General features: G+C 42.4%; 1 protein-coding gene across 1 annotated transcript in view; it reads left to right on the top strand.

Annotated features, from left to right (window-relative positions):
* LOC141140930 (S1 RNA-binding domain-containing protein 1-like) overlaps positions 1–14962 on the top strand; it is a 296826-nt gene that overhangs the window by 74631 nt on the left and 207233 nt on the right. The window contains exons 12-14 of the mRNA XM_073628483.1: positions 3118–3225; positions 12228–12385; positions 14303–14399. Of these exons, the coding sequence (XP_073484584.1) occupies positions 3118–3225; positions 12228–12385; positions 14303–14399 (363 nt within the window). The remainder of the gene's footprint in view (positions 1–3117; positions 3226–12227; positions 12386–14302; positions 14400–14962) is intronic.

The raw sequence follows: 14962 nt of genomic DNA, 5'->3' as shown, positions 1-14962 counted from the left end.
GAATATTTAAAGGATAAGTTCACCTTTTTAAAAAAAAATAATACATGCACATTTTTTTTTTTTGCAGGTACAAATATGTGCCTTCAAATGTCTTTTTTTCCAAGGAGGCTGTAAAGCATTGCACCCATGATCAACAGATTAGGGGTGCAGTGTCAGGCTCCTGCAGACTGTCTGTGTAGCTGTCTGCCCATACCTCATACGGGCTGCCAGTTACTGAATAACAGGAAGATCAATGAACTGAGTGCTCATCAGAACCCTGGTAGTTCATTGAGAACCACAAGCCGTCAGCCGCAATGGCTGCCGATACTTGTAGGCATTCGTTTACTGTGTGAATGACGAGGTGTAGTGTCACATATGACGACCCATCACATTTTGCTACCCGCTGTAGTGCGCATGCGCGACGCCGCCATATGCATTCCAACACCTTTACGACAAAACTCCACACCCCTCGCGGGCTCGCTTCACTTGCCACGCTTCGGGCACGACCTCGCTTCGCTCGGCATAATTATAATCTAACTCTGTGTCCACTTGGATGGTGGGGCTTGAACCTGGACTTAGGGGTAGAGTTTTGTCGTAAAAGTGTTGGAACGCATATGGCGGCAGCGCGCATGCGCACTCCAGCGGGTAGCAAAATGTGATGGGTCGCCATATGTGACACTACACCAGCTGTGTGGGTGGAGCACTCTTTTTGAATTGTGACAGCGGGTGTAGTGAGAAGGTCCCCCTGCCTGCTGTCACAGGGAGGGGGCGTTTTGGCGGGTGAGGTGGTGGATGCTTAACATGTTACATGTTATACACTAGATATGGGTGTAACATGTTCACAAAGGTGAACTTATTATTTAAAAGAGTTGTAAAATTGTATTTTTTTTTGACATGTAATATTTTAGGTAGAATTCATACTTTATTTTAAAAGTAATGGTCTTTTCAGGTGAATATGCTGCAGTTTAGTGTGCAGGCAGTGTAAATGGGCCCTTTAGTCCCCTTTGATTATAGCGCAACTGTAGCAAATTTAAAAACAATCCCTTGCAGTGGGCCTGCGCCGCGATTTTGTCCGCAATTGCAAAGATCGTCGCCCAAAAAAAGGTGAAGGAAATTCTTTTGAATTACAAATGCGCATAGGGCAGCTCATTCAAATGAATAGGCTTCCCTATGGGTGACACATGTTTGGTATCTATTTACTCAACGTAACATCATCTTTTATATTTTGCCAAAGTATGGGGTTCTGCATTGTGTGTTTTTTTTTTTTTTTTTTTGCATTAAAATTCAAATGTATTTTTTTCCAAAAAATTGCGTTTGAAAAGCCGCTGCACAAATACCGTGTACATAAAAAATTGTAAAACACACTAATTTATTCTCTAGGGCCTCTGCTTTAAAAAAAAAAAAAATGTTTGGGGGTTCTAAGAAATTTTCTAGAAAAAAAATACTGATTGTTTCATGTAAAGAAAAAGTGCCAGAAAAGTGGTTATTTAGCGCTGTGTTATTATTATTAATTTTGGAATCTAAGGCTCTCTTCCCGTCTAGGTGTCCTGGATCGCGGGCAGAATCGCCACAATTCTGCCTGCAATTCGGAATCATGGCAATTCGCGGGACACCCTTGCGATCCCTGTCCCTTCCAATGGCACCCCGATCACGGTGCCATTTTGTTGCGATAGTCGCCTGACGCACTGCGGTAAAATTGCACAAACAGAATCGTGGGACGCCTGTCGCCCAAAAGAATACAAGAGCTTCTTTTGGGGCGACAGGCACCCCCCCCCCCATAGTGTTTGCGCAAATTTACCGCGATTTGTCAGGAGACAAAATCGCGCCGTGATGGGGGGGGGGTTGGGATGGGCTTGGGTGGGGGGGCATTGGAAGTGACGGGGATCACACGGGCATCCCGCAATTAGCCATGATTCGCGATCGCAGGCAGAATAGCGGTGTTTCTGCCTGCGATCCGAGACACCTAGATCTAAACAGAGCCTTAAAGAGGAGGTCCGGCGTTTTTTTTTTTTTTGTTTTTTTTTAAAGTCAGCAGCTACAAACACTGTAGCTGCTGACTTTTAATAAGGACACTTACCTGTCCAGCGAACCTGCGATGTCGGCCACCCCGAGGCCGATCTGTCCATCGAATCGGCTGCCGGCGCCGCCATCCTAACTAAGGGAAACAGGCAGTGGAGCCTTGCCGCTTCACTGCCAGTTTCCTACTGCGCATGCGCGAGCGGCGCTCTGTGAATGGCCCCCTGGTTTTCTGGGAACACACACAGTTCCCAGAAGGCAACGGGGCTGCTCACCGAGGAGCAGGACACGTGGCGGAATAGGAAGAGGCAGATTAGGAAGACTGCCTAGCAACAAGGGTTTCAGGTAAGTACATTTTTTTTTTTTTCACATGTTTTTTTTAAATTTCTTTAAAGATTTTTGATGCAGTTTTTTTTTTTTTTTTAGGGTGGCCCTTCACTTTAAAGTGGTTGTAAACCCTTACAACACACTTTTTGCTACAGGTAAGCCTATAATAAGGCTTACCTGTATCTACCCTGGATATCCTATCCTACTTTCTATACCTGAACAGTTTAGGAGATATCCCCTGTATTTGCATGTGCCGACGTCATTGGCACATGCGCACTGAAGCAAGGGCACGTACATGTGCCGTTACCGGTGGCTCCCACACGCATGCACGGGAGTTATGTCATCGCGGCCCTGGCCAATCACAGCACCGGAGCCCGCGATAGCCGGAAGTAACTCTGGAAGTGATGTCGGCCGCCGGAGCGGTGTACGAGGATGGCTGCGGGGGCTTCGATCTCAGGTAAGTAATTCATAATGAGCTAGTATGCTATGCATACTAGCTCATTATGCCTTTGTCTTGCAGGTTTTTTTTTTTTTTTTTGTCCTAGGGTTTACAAAACCACTTTAAGGTGAGGCTGTTCTTTGCCCAAGCAGGAAAAAGCAACAGATTCTCGTTAATGCCCTTTTTTGCTTGCTCACCTCACCGTTCAAAAAGTAAATAAAACTGATCTTAGTTCAGTGTAAATGTACTTTCTTTTTGTCCTTTGAGGGATATGGGAAGTCTTGAGCTTAGTTCAGTGAAATTATATCATTTTTGACTAGTATTAACTTTTCTTTTTTTTTTGTTTTTCCTGAAAGGTGGAGACCAAAGCAGTATGCGAGGCCGGAGTTTATGACAATTCTGCACAATTCTGTAGAAGATTCCTACAAGCGCCTCATTTATCCTCTTCTCTGCAGAGAGTATCGGTATGTAAATACTTACACCAAAGTAAAATGTGAAACTTTATACATCCTGATGTTTTGTCCTATGAAATGCAAGCCCCGATGTTTTCTCCTGGCCACTCTCAATGCAGGAATTTACGACTTCATCGGAACATTGACTCTGCCCATTTCCTTTTTTGCTGAATTTATATAGGCCAGATTCACAGCTGTTTTTTTTTTTTTTTTTTTCTTTTCTTTTCAAGGTACCCCAGTAGATTGAAGTAGTTGTGAACGATCACCTTGTAAAACAACTCATTCAGTTTAAAATAGAAATCAAAAGGCAAAATATTTTTGTATAGATATAAATAAAAATATTATAAATACATTTTTTTTTTTTATCAGTGATCACATTCTCTCTGTTCTCAGCTGCATAAAAACTGGGGGAAGGAGAAGCAGCAGCACACTGAGCTTGCCAATGAATGGGGGGGGGGGGGGCGTGTCAGGACAAGTCTGATCATTGGAGGAGAGCATACTGAATTCCCAGCAAAGCTAGAGAACTGACCATGCTGTTCTCTCCTGCTTGGTTTGGTCAGTTTTTAATAGGAAAGCAAGGAAAGACAGCAAGGGGACTAGCAGGAACACCATTGATTTCATACAAAGGAAGCAATACAAAGAGAACCGGATACTTTCTCATACACGTACGTAGTACACCAGGCACATATCAGCAATATGAAGTGTTGGGGTAACAAACACTATAAGGCAACCCCCCTGTATTGCAGTTCATCATAACATATTGTAATGCACTACCGTGTGTTGTGGTGGTCTGCTTTGGAAAAAAAGGGGAAAAGTGCTGTTTTGTGTCTGTTGTTATTTATTGGTAGTTCAAATGAATGGGCTGCCCTAAAGAATACGTTACCCCAACATTTCATATTCCTGATACGTGCCTGCTGTACCATGTACTTGTATAAGAAAGTCTCCTGTTCTCTTTGTGTGGCTTCCTTTGTGTGAAATCCCTGGTGTTCCTGCCAGTCCCTCTGCTTTCCTATCAAAAACTGACCATACTAAGAGGAGAGCACAGCGTGGTCAGTTTTCTGGCTGTGCTGGGAACTCAGCCTGCTCTCCTCCAATGATCAGGCTTGTGCTGACACGTCGCTTCTGCACAGCCTTTTACTGGGAAGATCAGTGTACTGCTGTTTTTCCTCCCCTAGGTCTCTGAGCTCCTAATGCAGTTGAGAACAGAGGGTATGTAATCACTTATAAAAAGGGGAAAAATGTATTTAGAATGTTTTTTTTTATACGTATGCACGCTTTTTAACTTTCATTTCTATTTTAAACTGAATGGGTTGTTTTTAACAAGGTGAGGGTTTACATATGCTTTAACATAACGTGCCTTATCTTTTTGCCAACCGCCCCACGAACATTTACTGCGGGGAGCGGTTCCTGTGCGCAGAATCGCGTACAGGTAAGTGATGCTGCACTTCCGAGTCTGTGGCGCGCATGTGTGCCGCCGGCGACCCGCTTCCGATGTGATTGGACACAGCGGGAGCCATTCAGTGGGTTCGGGCGGACCCGATGTCCGCCGGTACCTGCCCATCGTTCCTGACAGAGGCAGAACGGCGATCTGCCTTGTTTACATAGGGAGGAAGACCGAGATCTTGTGTTTTGACTAAGCAGGAACATGGATCTCTGTCTTCCTACAGTTGAAGCACATCCCCCACAGTTAGCATGCACCCCCTAGGGACACATTTAACCCTTTGATCGCCCCTGTTCTTAACCTCTTTTCTGCCAGTGTCATTAGTACAGTGACAGTGCATATTTTTTTAGCACTGATCACTTTATTAGTGTCACCGGCCCCCAAAAAAGTATCAAAAGTGTCACATAGTGTCAGATTAGTCCGCCGCAATGTAGTAGTACAACTATAAGTCGCTGATCGCCACCATTACTGTTAAAAATAAATAAATAAAAATATCCCATAGTTTGTAGACGCAATAACTTTTGTGCAAACCAATCAATATACGCTTATTGGGATTTTTTTTTTTCCAAAAACATGTAGTAGATTACGTATTGGCCTAAATTGATGAAGAAATTTGATTTTTAAAATTTTTTTATTGGATATGTTTTAAACCAGAAAGTAAGAAATCTTTTTTTTTTTTTTAAATTTCAAAATTGTTGCTCTTTTTTTGTTTATAGCGCAAAAAATAAAAACCCGCAGAGGTGATCAAATACCACCAAAAGAAATCTCTATTTGTGGGGAAAAAAAGGACATAAATTTTATTTGGGTACAGCGTCGCACGACCGCGCAATTGTCGGTTAAAGTAACGCATTGCCGTATCGCAAAAAATGGCCTGGTCATGAAAGGGGGGGGGGTAAGCCTTCTGGAGCTGAAGTGGTTAATGCATAGGATGCATTAAGGCGAAAAACCTTGAGGCTTTACAACCACTTTAAAGGCATAGTTCCCCTTTTTCAAAAACCTGCATGTGCAGATAAAGGACGTCTGTAGATTAAAAAAAAAAAAAGCAATGCAGCTTTTTCCATTGTTGAATAATACTCTTGCTATAGTTTTAGGCCATTTACAGAATGCACCTCATGAAGCCTTACTGGCAAACTCCTATGACGTTGTTAAAGGGGTTGTGAAGGTTTTTGTTTTTTTAAATAACATGTCATACTTCACTCCTCTGTGCAAGGGTTTTGCACAGAGTGGCTCCTCTTCTGGGGTCAGCGCTCCTGGCTCCTCCTCCGCATCAAGTGCCCCCACTGAGAGCCGCTTTCCATGGGGGCACTCGTGCGGGCACGCTCCCGAGTCTTGCTGCTGCATCCATTGACACAGACAGCAGGACTCGGGGGTGGTGGGGGGGGCCCCCCTCCCGTGTCACTGGATTTGATTGACAGCAGCGGGAGCCAGTTGCCCCTGCTGCTATCAATCTATCCAATGAGGACCCGAGACAGCGGCTGGAGCTGCACTACAGAAGATTTTTCATCTTCAGGCATAGAATGCATTAAGGTTAAAAACCAATGAGGGTTTACAACCCCTTTAAGTACTTTGCTAAGAGACTCATAGCTGTTACTGTTCATCGTCACCATCACAGGAGGTAATGGTGTAGATAAAACTTAAATATTCTCCCCCCTCCCCAAAGCCATGCATTTTTTTAACTTTATTTTTTTTTTTTTTGTTTTAAAGCAGAATGTTTTTTACCCACCTATAAATCAGCCCTGTGATATTTTTTAAAACATACTAAGAACACACAGTTCCTTGTGCGGGTGCAATAGTTTATTATTTAGTGACAGGTGGAAAAAAAAAAAAACCTCAGAGATTGGCAGAATTACTGACCGCATGCCGCGCTTGTTATTTCATTATATTTCTTTACCCCGCCTCGTAGGACGCAGATTATCTTTCACGGCTGAAAATCTTGTTGCACTTGGCGCCTCTTAGCATGTTTTTGTAGGATCTTTAAGCAGATAAGACTATGAAGTTTATAGCGAAATATCTTGGCTTTCAACTCGTCAGATCTTGCCATATTAGTGTCCTTTGCTGTGTCAATAATGGTGTTATGGGATACAGGAGGAATTTTCACTCCATGGTTAATATGCAATTTGCAGCTGTAATGATTTCAGGCTCAAATATTAAAGAGTCCTTGCCATGCACAAATATTTTTTTGTTAGGCCAATATATTTTTTTAAAAGGAGTATTGAGGCTGCCATTTATATGAGTAGAATGGCTGTCTCTGGCCTTCATACTTTTTTAAAGGAGAAGTATGGCCAAAGCTCTTTTGGCACTACAATTGAACCTTGGAATACGAGCATAATCCATTCCAGGAGAATGCTTGTAATCCAAAGCACTCGCATATCAAAGCGAGTTTCCCCATAGAGGTCAATGGAATCGAAGATAATTCGTTCTGCATTGACTTCTATTATATGCAATACTGCATGTGGCCAGAGGTTGGGGGGGGGGGGGGGGGGGCGCCGGAGAGCCTCGGAAATACTCGGGGACAGCTTGGCTGAATTCAGAAAGCTTAGGAAAGGCTTGCAAACACTTTGGAATGGAGTATTTCCAAGTGTTTCCGAGTATTTCTGAATGGCTCCGAACCAATCCGAGTGTCCCCGGCGCCCCCGCACCTCTGGCCAAATGCGGTACTGCACCACCCATTAGCTTGAATTCTGCTCGTTTTGCGAGACAACACTAGCAAACCGAGTCAGAATTAAAAAAAAAAAAAGTTGCCCGTCTTTCAAAACGCACGTTAACCGCGTTAATCGTAAACCAAGGTTCCACTGTACTTCTCCTATGGATCACAGGAGTGCAATTAGTTCTGCACTCCTTTGACCCGGTTTCAGCCAACAGCACTCAATTGGTCCAAGTGCTGGATCGATCCTGACCATACAGTCGGGATCCACCAAGATCGAAACAACACAACACAATCTCCTGCGCTCAGGAGCTTATTCAATGTGTAAGTGGTGTGGCCAACCCTTCGGATGGAATATGGAATGTCAAAGGTCTTGCTGCCCTCCTCAGAACAATGGGTATCCTTAGAGCTGAAACATATAGAAAGACAGGGAGGGCACACCGACCTTTTGCATTACCAAAGAAAAAAATTATTTAAATAGTAAAAACAAGAATAATACTCACAAACAAACGTTTAAAAGAGGCTTAACATTGCTTCAAAAATTCGGAACCGTGTCTTCTAAACACCTGCAACCTGGACCGGATGTTAGGAGGAATGCCTGACTGGCAGCTGGCTTAGCCTCTCAGAGAGCCTCTGGGCAGAGCAGAGAGCTGGTGAGTGAGTCACGGGTCTCTACTCACTAGAGAGTGAGAACTGAGCGATCAGCAATCATTGACCCCTCAGTTCTCGGTCTTGGGCTAGGTTCACAGCTATGCATTTTTCCCTGTGCATTTTGCTTTTTTTCTTAAATGCGTTGTTTATGTTTTTTGTGTTTTTGGAAGGTGTCTAATTGCATGTGGGAGAAACCATCAAAAACATCTGAAACGCATAAAAACCGCAAGCACAGCCACTCCCGCCCCCTCCACAGCCGTTGCTCCAGTGGGGGTGGGTGGAGCAGAGAGCTGGTGCCTAACAGTCACAGCTCTCTGCTCAGAGCGGAGGAGAGAATTGAGTAATCAGCAATGTTTACTTGCTCAGTTCTCAGTGCAGAGCTGGCTGCATCCACCTAGGTAAGTATAACCTGCATCCAAAGTATTCACAGCTTTATTCCAAATTAGATTCAATTCATCTTTTTTCTCAAAATTCTACAAACCATATCCCATAATGACAACGTGAAAGAAGTTTGTTTTGAAATATTTGACAAATGTATTAAAAATAAAAAATGAAAAAAATCCCATGTACATAAGTATTCACAGCCTTTGCTCAATACTTTGTTGGAGCACCTTTGGCACCAATTACAACCTTAAGTCTTTTTGACTCTGATGCTTGGCACACCTATTTTCCAGCAGTTTCTCCCATTATTCTTTGCAGGACCTCTCAAGCTCCATCAGGTTGGATGGGGAGGGTCGGTGCATAGCCATTTTCAGATCGCTTCAGAGATGTTCAGTCAGGTTCTGGCTGGGCCACTCGAGGACATTCACAGAGTTGTCCCGTAGCCACTCCTTTGATATCTTGGCTGTGTGCTTAGGGTGTTTGTCCTGTTGGAAAGATGAACCTTCGCCTGAGTCTGAGGTCCAGAGCGCTCTGGAGAAGGTTTTCATCATGGATGTCTCTATACATTGCTGCATTCATCTTTCCCTCGTTTCTGATTAGTCTCCCAGTTCCTGCTGCTGAAAAGCATCTCCACAGCATGATGCTGTCACCACCATGCTTCACTGTAGGCATAGTATTGACCAGGTGATAAGAGGTGCCTGGTTTCCTCCAGACATGATGCTTGCCATTCAGGTCAAAGAGTTCAATCTTTGTTTCAGCAGACCAGAGAATTTTGTTTCTCATGGTCGGAGAGTCCTTCAGGTGCCTTTTGGCAAACTCCAGGCGGGCCGTCATGTGCCTTTTACTGAGGAGTGGCTTCCGTCTGGCCACTCTACCATACAGACCTGATTGGTGGAATGCGGCAGAGATGGTTGTTCTACTGAAAGGTTCTCCTCTCTCCACAGAGAAACGCTGGAGCTCTGTCAGAGTGACCATCAGGTTCTTGGTCACCTCCCTGACTAAGGCCCTTCTACCTGAGTGCTCAGTTTGGCCGTGCAGCTCACTCTAGGTCCCGGTGGTTCCAAACTTCATCCATTTATGAATGATGGAGGCCATTGTGCTCATTGGGACCTTTTAATGCTGCAGATGTTTTTCCGTACCCTTCCTCAGATCTGTGCCTCGATACAATCCTGCCTCAGAGGTCTACAAACAATTCCTTGGACTTCATGGCTTGGTTTGAGCTCTGACATTCTCTGTTAACTGTGGGACCTTATATAGACAGGTGTGTGCCTTTCCAAATCATGTCCAATCAACTGAATATACCACAGGTGGATTCCAATCAAGAAATGGGATGCACCTGAGCTCAACTTTGATTGTCATGTCAAAGGCTGTGAATACATTATGTACATGTGTTTTTTTTTGTTTTGGTTTTTAAATACATTTGCAAAAGATTTAAAACAAACTTATTTCATGTTCTCATTATGGGGTATTGTTTGTAGAATTTTGAGCAAAATAATGAATTTAATCCATTTTGGAATAAGGCTGTAACATAACAAAATGTGGAAAAAAGTGAAGCGCTGTCAACACTTTCCAGATGCACTGTTTATTTATTTATTTTTTCAGATCCCATAGTTCTCTTTTAAAGCCTGTGTACAGTGCCTTGAAAAAGTATTCATACCCCTTGAAATTTTCCTTATTTTGTCATGTTACAACCAAAAATATAAATGTTTTTTATTGGGATTTTATGTGATAGACCAACACAAAGTGGCACATAATTGTGAAGTGGAAGGAAACTGATAAATGGTTTTTAAAGTTACTTACAAATATCTGAAAAGTGTGGTGTACATTTGTATTCAGCCCCCCTGAGTCAATACTTTGTAGAACCGCCTTTCACTGCAATTAGAGCTGCAAGTCTTTTTGGGGATGTCTCTACCAGCTTTGCACATCTAGAGAGGGACATTTTTGCCCATTCCTCTTTGCAAAATAGTTCAAGCTCTGTCAGATTGGATGGAGAGCGTCTGTGAACAGCAATTTTCAAGTGTTTCCACAGATTCTCAATTGGATTTAGGTCTGTACTTTGACTGGGCCATTTTAACACATGAATATGCTTTGATCTTAACCAATCCATTGTAGCTCTGGCTGTATGTTTAGGGTCGTTGTCCTGCTGGAAGGTGAACCACGCCCTAGTCTCAAGTCTTTTGCAGACTCTAACAGGTTTTCTTCTAAGATTGCCCTGTATTTGGCTCCATCCATCTTCCCATCAACTCTGACCAGCTTCTCTGTCCCTGCTGAAGAAAAGCACACCCACAACATGATGCTGCCACCACTATGTTTCACAGTGGGGATGGTGTGTTCAGGATGATGTGCAATTTTAGTTTTCCGCAACACATAACGTTTTGCTTTTAGGCCAAAAAGTTCAATTTTGATCTCATCTGACCAGAGCACCTTCTTCCACATGTTTGCTGTGTCCCCCACATGGCTTCTTACAAATGGGATTTTTACGGCTTTCTTTCAACAACTCTTCTTGCCACTCTTCCATAAAGGCCAGATTTGTCGAGTGCACGAATAAAAGTTGTCCTGTGGACAGATTCTCCCACCTGAGCTGTGGATCTCTGCAGCTCCTCCAGAGTTACCATGGGCCTCTTGGCTGCTTCTCTGATTAATGCTCTCCTTGCCCTGCAGATTAGGTGGACAGCCATGTCTTGGTAGGTTTGCAGTTGTGCCATACTCTTTCCATTTTCGGATGATGGATTGAACAGAGCTCTTTGAGATGTTCAAAGCTTGGGATGTTTTTTTAGAACTTTACCCTGCTTTAAACTTCTCCACAACTTTATCCCTGACCTGTCTGGTGTGTTCCTTGGCCTTCATGATGCTGTTTGTTCACTAATGTTCTCTAACAAACCTCTGAGGGCTTCAGAGAGCAGCTGAATTTATACTGAGATTAAATTACACACAGGTGGACTCTATTTACTAATTAGGTGACTTCTGAAGGCAATTGGTTCCGCTAGATTTTAGTTAATGGTATCAGAGAAAGGCCCCTTTCACACAGGTTTGACAGGCGGACCTGATCGGACACTTTATTCAGCCCTATGGAGCGGCGGATGTCAGCGTTGACCTGTCCGCTGACACCCGCCGTTATCCAATATGCCAAATCCGTAAGGATGGTGACCCTATTTTCCATCCGTTTGGAGGATTGGATGAAAACGCACATCCGACCTCCTCATAGAGGACAGCGGGGCTCTGACAGGTCCGTCTCTGTACAGTGAGCGAAGACGGACCTGTCATCCGCCTGTTCAGTGGGAGATTAGCGGATCGATCTAAGCGGAATTCGTCATACAGACAAGCCTGTGTGAAAGGACCCTAAAGGGGGCTGAATACAAATGCACGCCACACTTTTCAGATATTTATTTGTAGAAAATTTTGAGAACCATTTATCATTTTCCTTCTACTTCACAATTATGTGCCACTTTGTGTTGGTCTATCACATAAAATCCCAATAAAATACATTTGCGTTTTTGGTTGTAACATGACAAAATGTAGAAAATTTCAAGGGGTATGAATACTTTTTCAAGGCACTGTACATGGGCTATTGCATGCTTCAGAGCTGTTTTCTCCCAATACAAGTCAAGGGAGATGCAAAAGCAGATTGATTCCGCTTAGGAAGAAGTATGCAATGGTAGCATGTTCAGAGGGAGAAGGTAACTATGGCAGTCTCCGTGTTTGCCCCATGACAGGCCTAGTTCCAGGTCTGTACCTTTAGTATTACTTTAAAAAGTGGACATTCACCTGGTACAAGTAATACTTTGATATAAACTCAAGAAAAAAAAATAGTAGTTTGTAATAGTCAAACCCATGTTATATTATGTTGTGTAGAAGAATTAAATGTCATACATGTATATTTATGTTTTCTTATGACAGATCCAAACTAACCTCAGATGCAGAAAAGGAGTCTATAATGATGTTTGGAAGAAACCTACGCCAGCTGCTCCTCGCAGGCCCTGTCAGAGGGCGCACAATAATGGGCGTGGATCCAGGGTATACGCACGGCTGTAAGCTAGCTGTCATTTCACCCACCAGTAAGTTTCTCCCTGGCACTGTAGATTTTTTTTTTTTTTTTTTAGTAACTCCGCGTAAGATCATCTTATTTTACCAAAAAAAAAAAAAAAAAAGGTTTTGTGTTCACCAAAATTCATTAAAGTGTATTTTTTTTCCAAAACAATTCACGTTTGAAAAACCGCTGCAAAACTACTGTGTGACATAAAAAATTTGCAACACCCACCATTTTATTCTCTAGAGCCTCTGTACAATTTTTATAATGTTTGGGGGTTTTAAAGCGGAGCTCCAGTCATTTTTTAATTTTTTTGTAAAAAACATTCCCGTGATAGTCGCAGTTTATCTAATTTAATCTGGCATATACTGTACATGTAATCTTTTTTGTTGTTTAGTTAAATTTACTCACTGTAGCCTCTGTGACATGCGTGCTCCCATCTCCATTGTGGGAATCTGAAGCCCGCTGGGAGCTTCTTCCGGGATACGGTGCAGCTGGCTACCCAGCATCCACCCCCTGATCTCATACCTGCGCACTGTGTACTTGTTGCATTGCAGGTTGCCATAGCAATGGCGTTGGAGGAAGTTCCAGCCCTTGTTGTTATGGCGACTTGTCAATCAATATAGGAAACCCAGAAGAAAGCTAGCATACCACGCTGCTCCTGGGATTAATGACACTTATATCCCAGGAGCCAATGGGTGGCAGGATATGACGTACTTTGTCGCGGCAAGGTACAACGGAAATGGGGATTAGAGGTAGTATGGTAGTACTACCTAGAGGTAGTATGCTTTGGAAAAAAAAAAAAAACATTTCAAACATTCATTGTAATGTGATCAACAACGCCAGGGGCCTAAGATCAAAAAAAGGGCAGAACTCCGCTTTATGAAAATTTCTAGAAAAAAATATGCAGATTTTTACATATATAACAGAATTATCAGAATTGGCTTGGGAAGCTAGTAGTTAAATTCAAGTGAGTTCAGGTGTAGTTGAAAAGAAATAAAACAGAGCAGTGAGAAAAGAACTTCTTTGGTAACGATTCAGAAAACATTAGGCAAAAAATAAATGAAAGAAAATAGAAGGAAAAGAGGAAGGAGGGAAAGCGTAAGGTCTCTCTACAACACTTGTACTTACACAACATCTAAGTCTGGTGACTTTAAAGTAGAACTATAGGCAAAACATCATTTTTTTTTAATTTTGGATGGAATAAGGGAGGGTTATATCCCCTGTTTTTTTTCCCCATCTGTACCCCATTGGGGAGATTTCTCTTCACTTCCTGTCCCATAGCCAAAACAGGAAGTGAGAGGAAACCCCTGGAAATTAGCAGAATCCTTTGGGCACCCCCAGAACTAGTGTCCCCATTTGAACATTTCCCCTCTATTATTTTTCTGGGGACAACCCAAGATGTGGGGTTTCTTTTTTACTTTCACTTTCAATAAACTTTTCAGTAAATGGTAAACAGAAGAATTAGAGAGGGTGAATCTTCCTAAAAAGGGGCACAGGCATCAATAAAAACTGACAGGGGTTCTAATCCCTCTCCACTCTATCCAAAACTAAAGAAAAAGTTTTGCCTTTAGTTATACTTTAACATAGAGTTGTTACCTTTACAAATTGTCATCAATGTACCATAAGTGGCTTAAGCATCTATAGTCTTTATGTTCTGATGGTTCAAAAAAATCCTGGAGTAATTGTTTATATAATATCCAAGCCAACCAAACCTTACAAAACTGTTCAGTGGTGTCTTCAGCCACCAATCTCTCCATATACTTTTATATAAGTCTCCAGCTATTCAGGTAGGGAAGGGGGTCCTACTAGACTTCCAATGTCAGTTGGTGAGCAGCAAAAGTACTGAACAATTTTACAGTCATGAACATATTAATTGTGTATTTATAATTTTCCTATGGTCATCCATCTACGAAATTTCACTTATTTGAGTTTTCTTTTTCAGACCAGATCCTTCATACGGATGTTGTATATTTGCACACGGGACGTGGCAGCTCGATGAAGGAGGCTGAGAAAATTAGAAGACTTCTGCTGAATTTGAAGTAATTTGGTTTTATACAAATACCTGATAGTGCAGTGCTTGTAATAGCTATGAACGGAACATGACAAAGATATATATATATATAGGCCCCTTTCACACATGCTGTCTGTTTTTCATACATCAGTTGATAGATAAAAAAAACGGACATCGGTGTATCTCTATGGAAAAACGGATGTACAGTGCCTTGAAAAGTATTTATACCCCTTGGAATTTTCCAAATTTTGTCATGTTACAACCACAGACATAAATGTATTTTACTGGGATTTTTGTGATAGACCAACACAAAGTGGCACATAATCATTAAGTAGAAGGAAGATGATAAATGGTTTTCAAAATGTTTTACAAATATGTGAAAAGTGTGGGGTACATTTGTATTCAGCCCCCCTGAGTCAATACTTTGTAGAACCGCCTTTAACTGCAATTACAGCTGCAAGTCTTTTTGGGAATGTCTCTACCAGCTTTGCACATCTAGAGAGTGAATATTTTTGCCGATTCTTCTTTGCAACATAGCTCAAGTCAGATTGGATGGAGAGTGTCTGTGAACAGCAATTTTCAAGTCTTGTC

Source organism: Aquarana catesbeiana, linkage group LG04 (genome assembly GCF_042186555.1).
Source record: "Aquarana catesbeiana isolate 2022-GZ linkage group LG04, ASM4218655v1, whole genome shotgun sequence".
In the NCBI taxonomy this organism is placed as follows: domain Eukaryota; kingdom Metazoa; phylum Chordata; class Amphibia; order Anura; family Ranidae; genus Aquarana; species Aquarana catesbeiana.
This window is presented reverse-complemented; position numbering and strand designations above follow the sequence as displayed.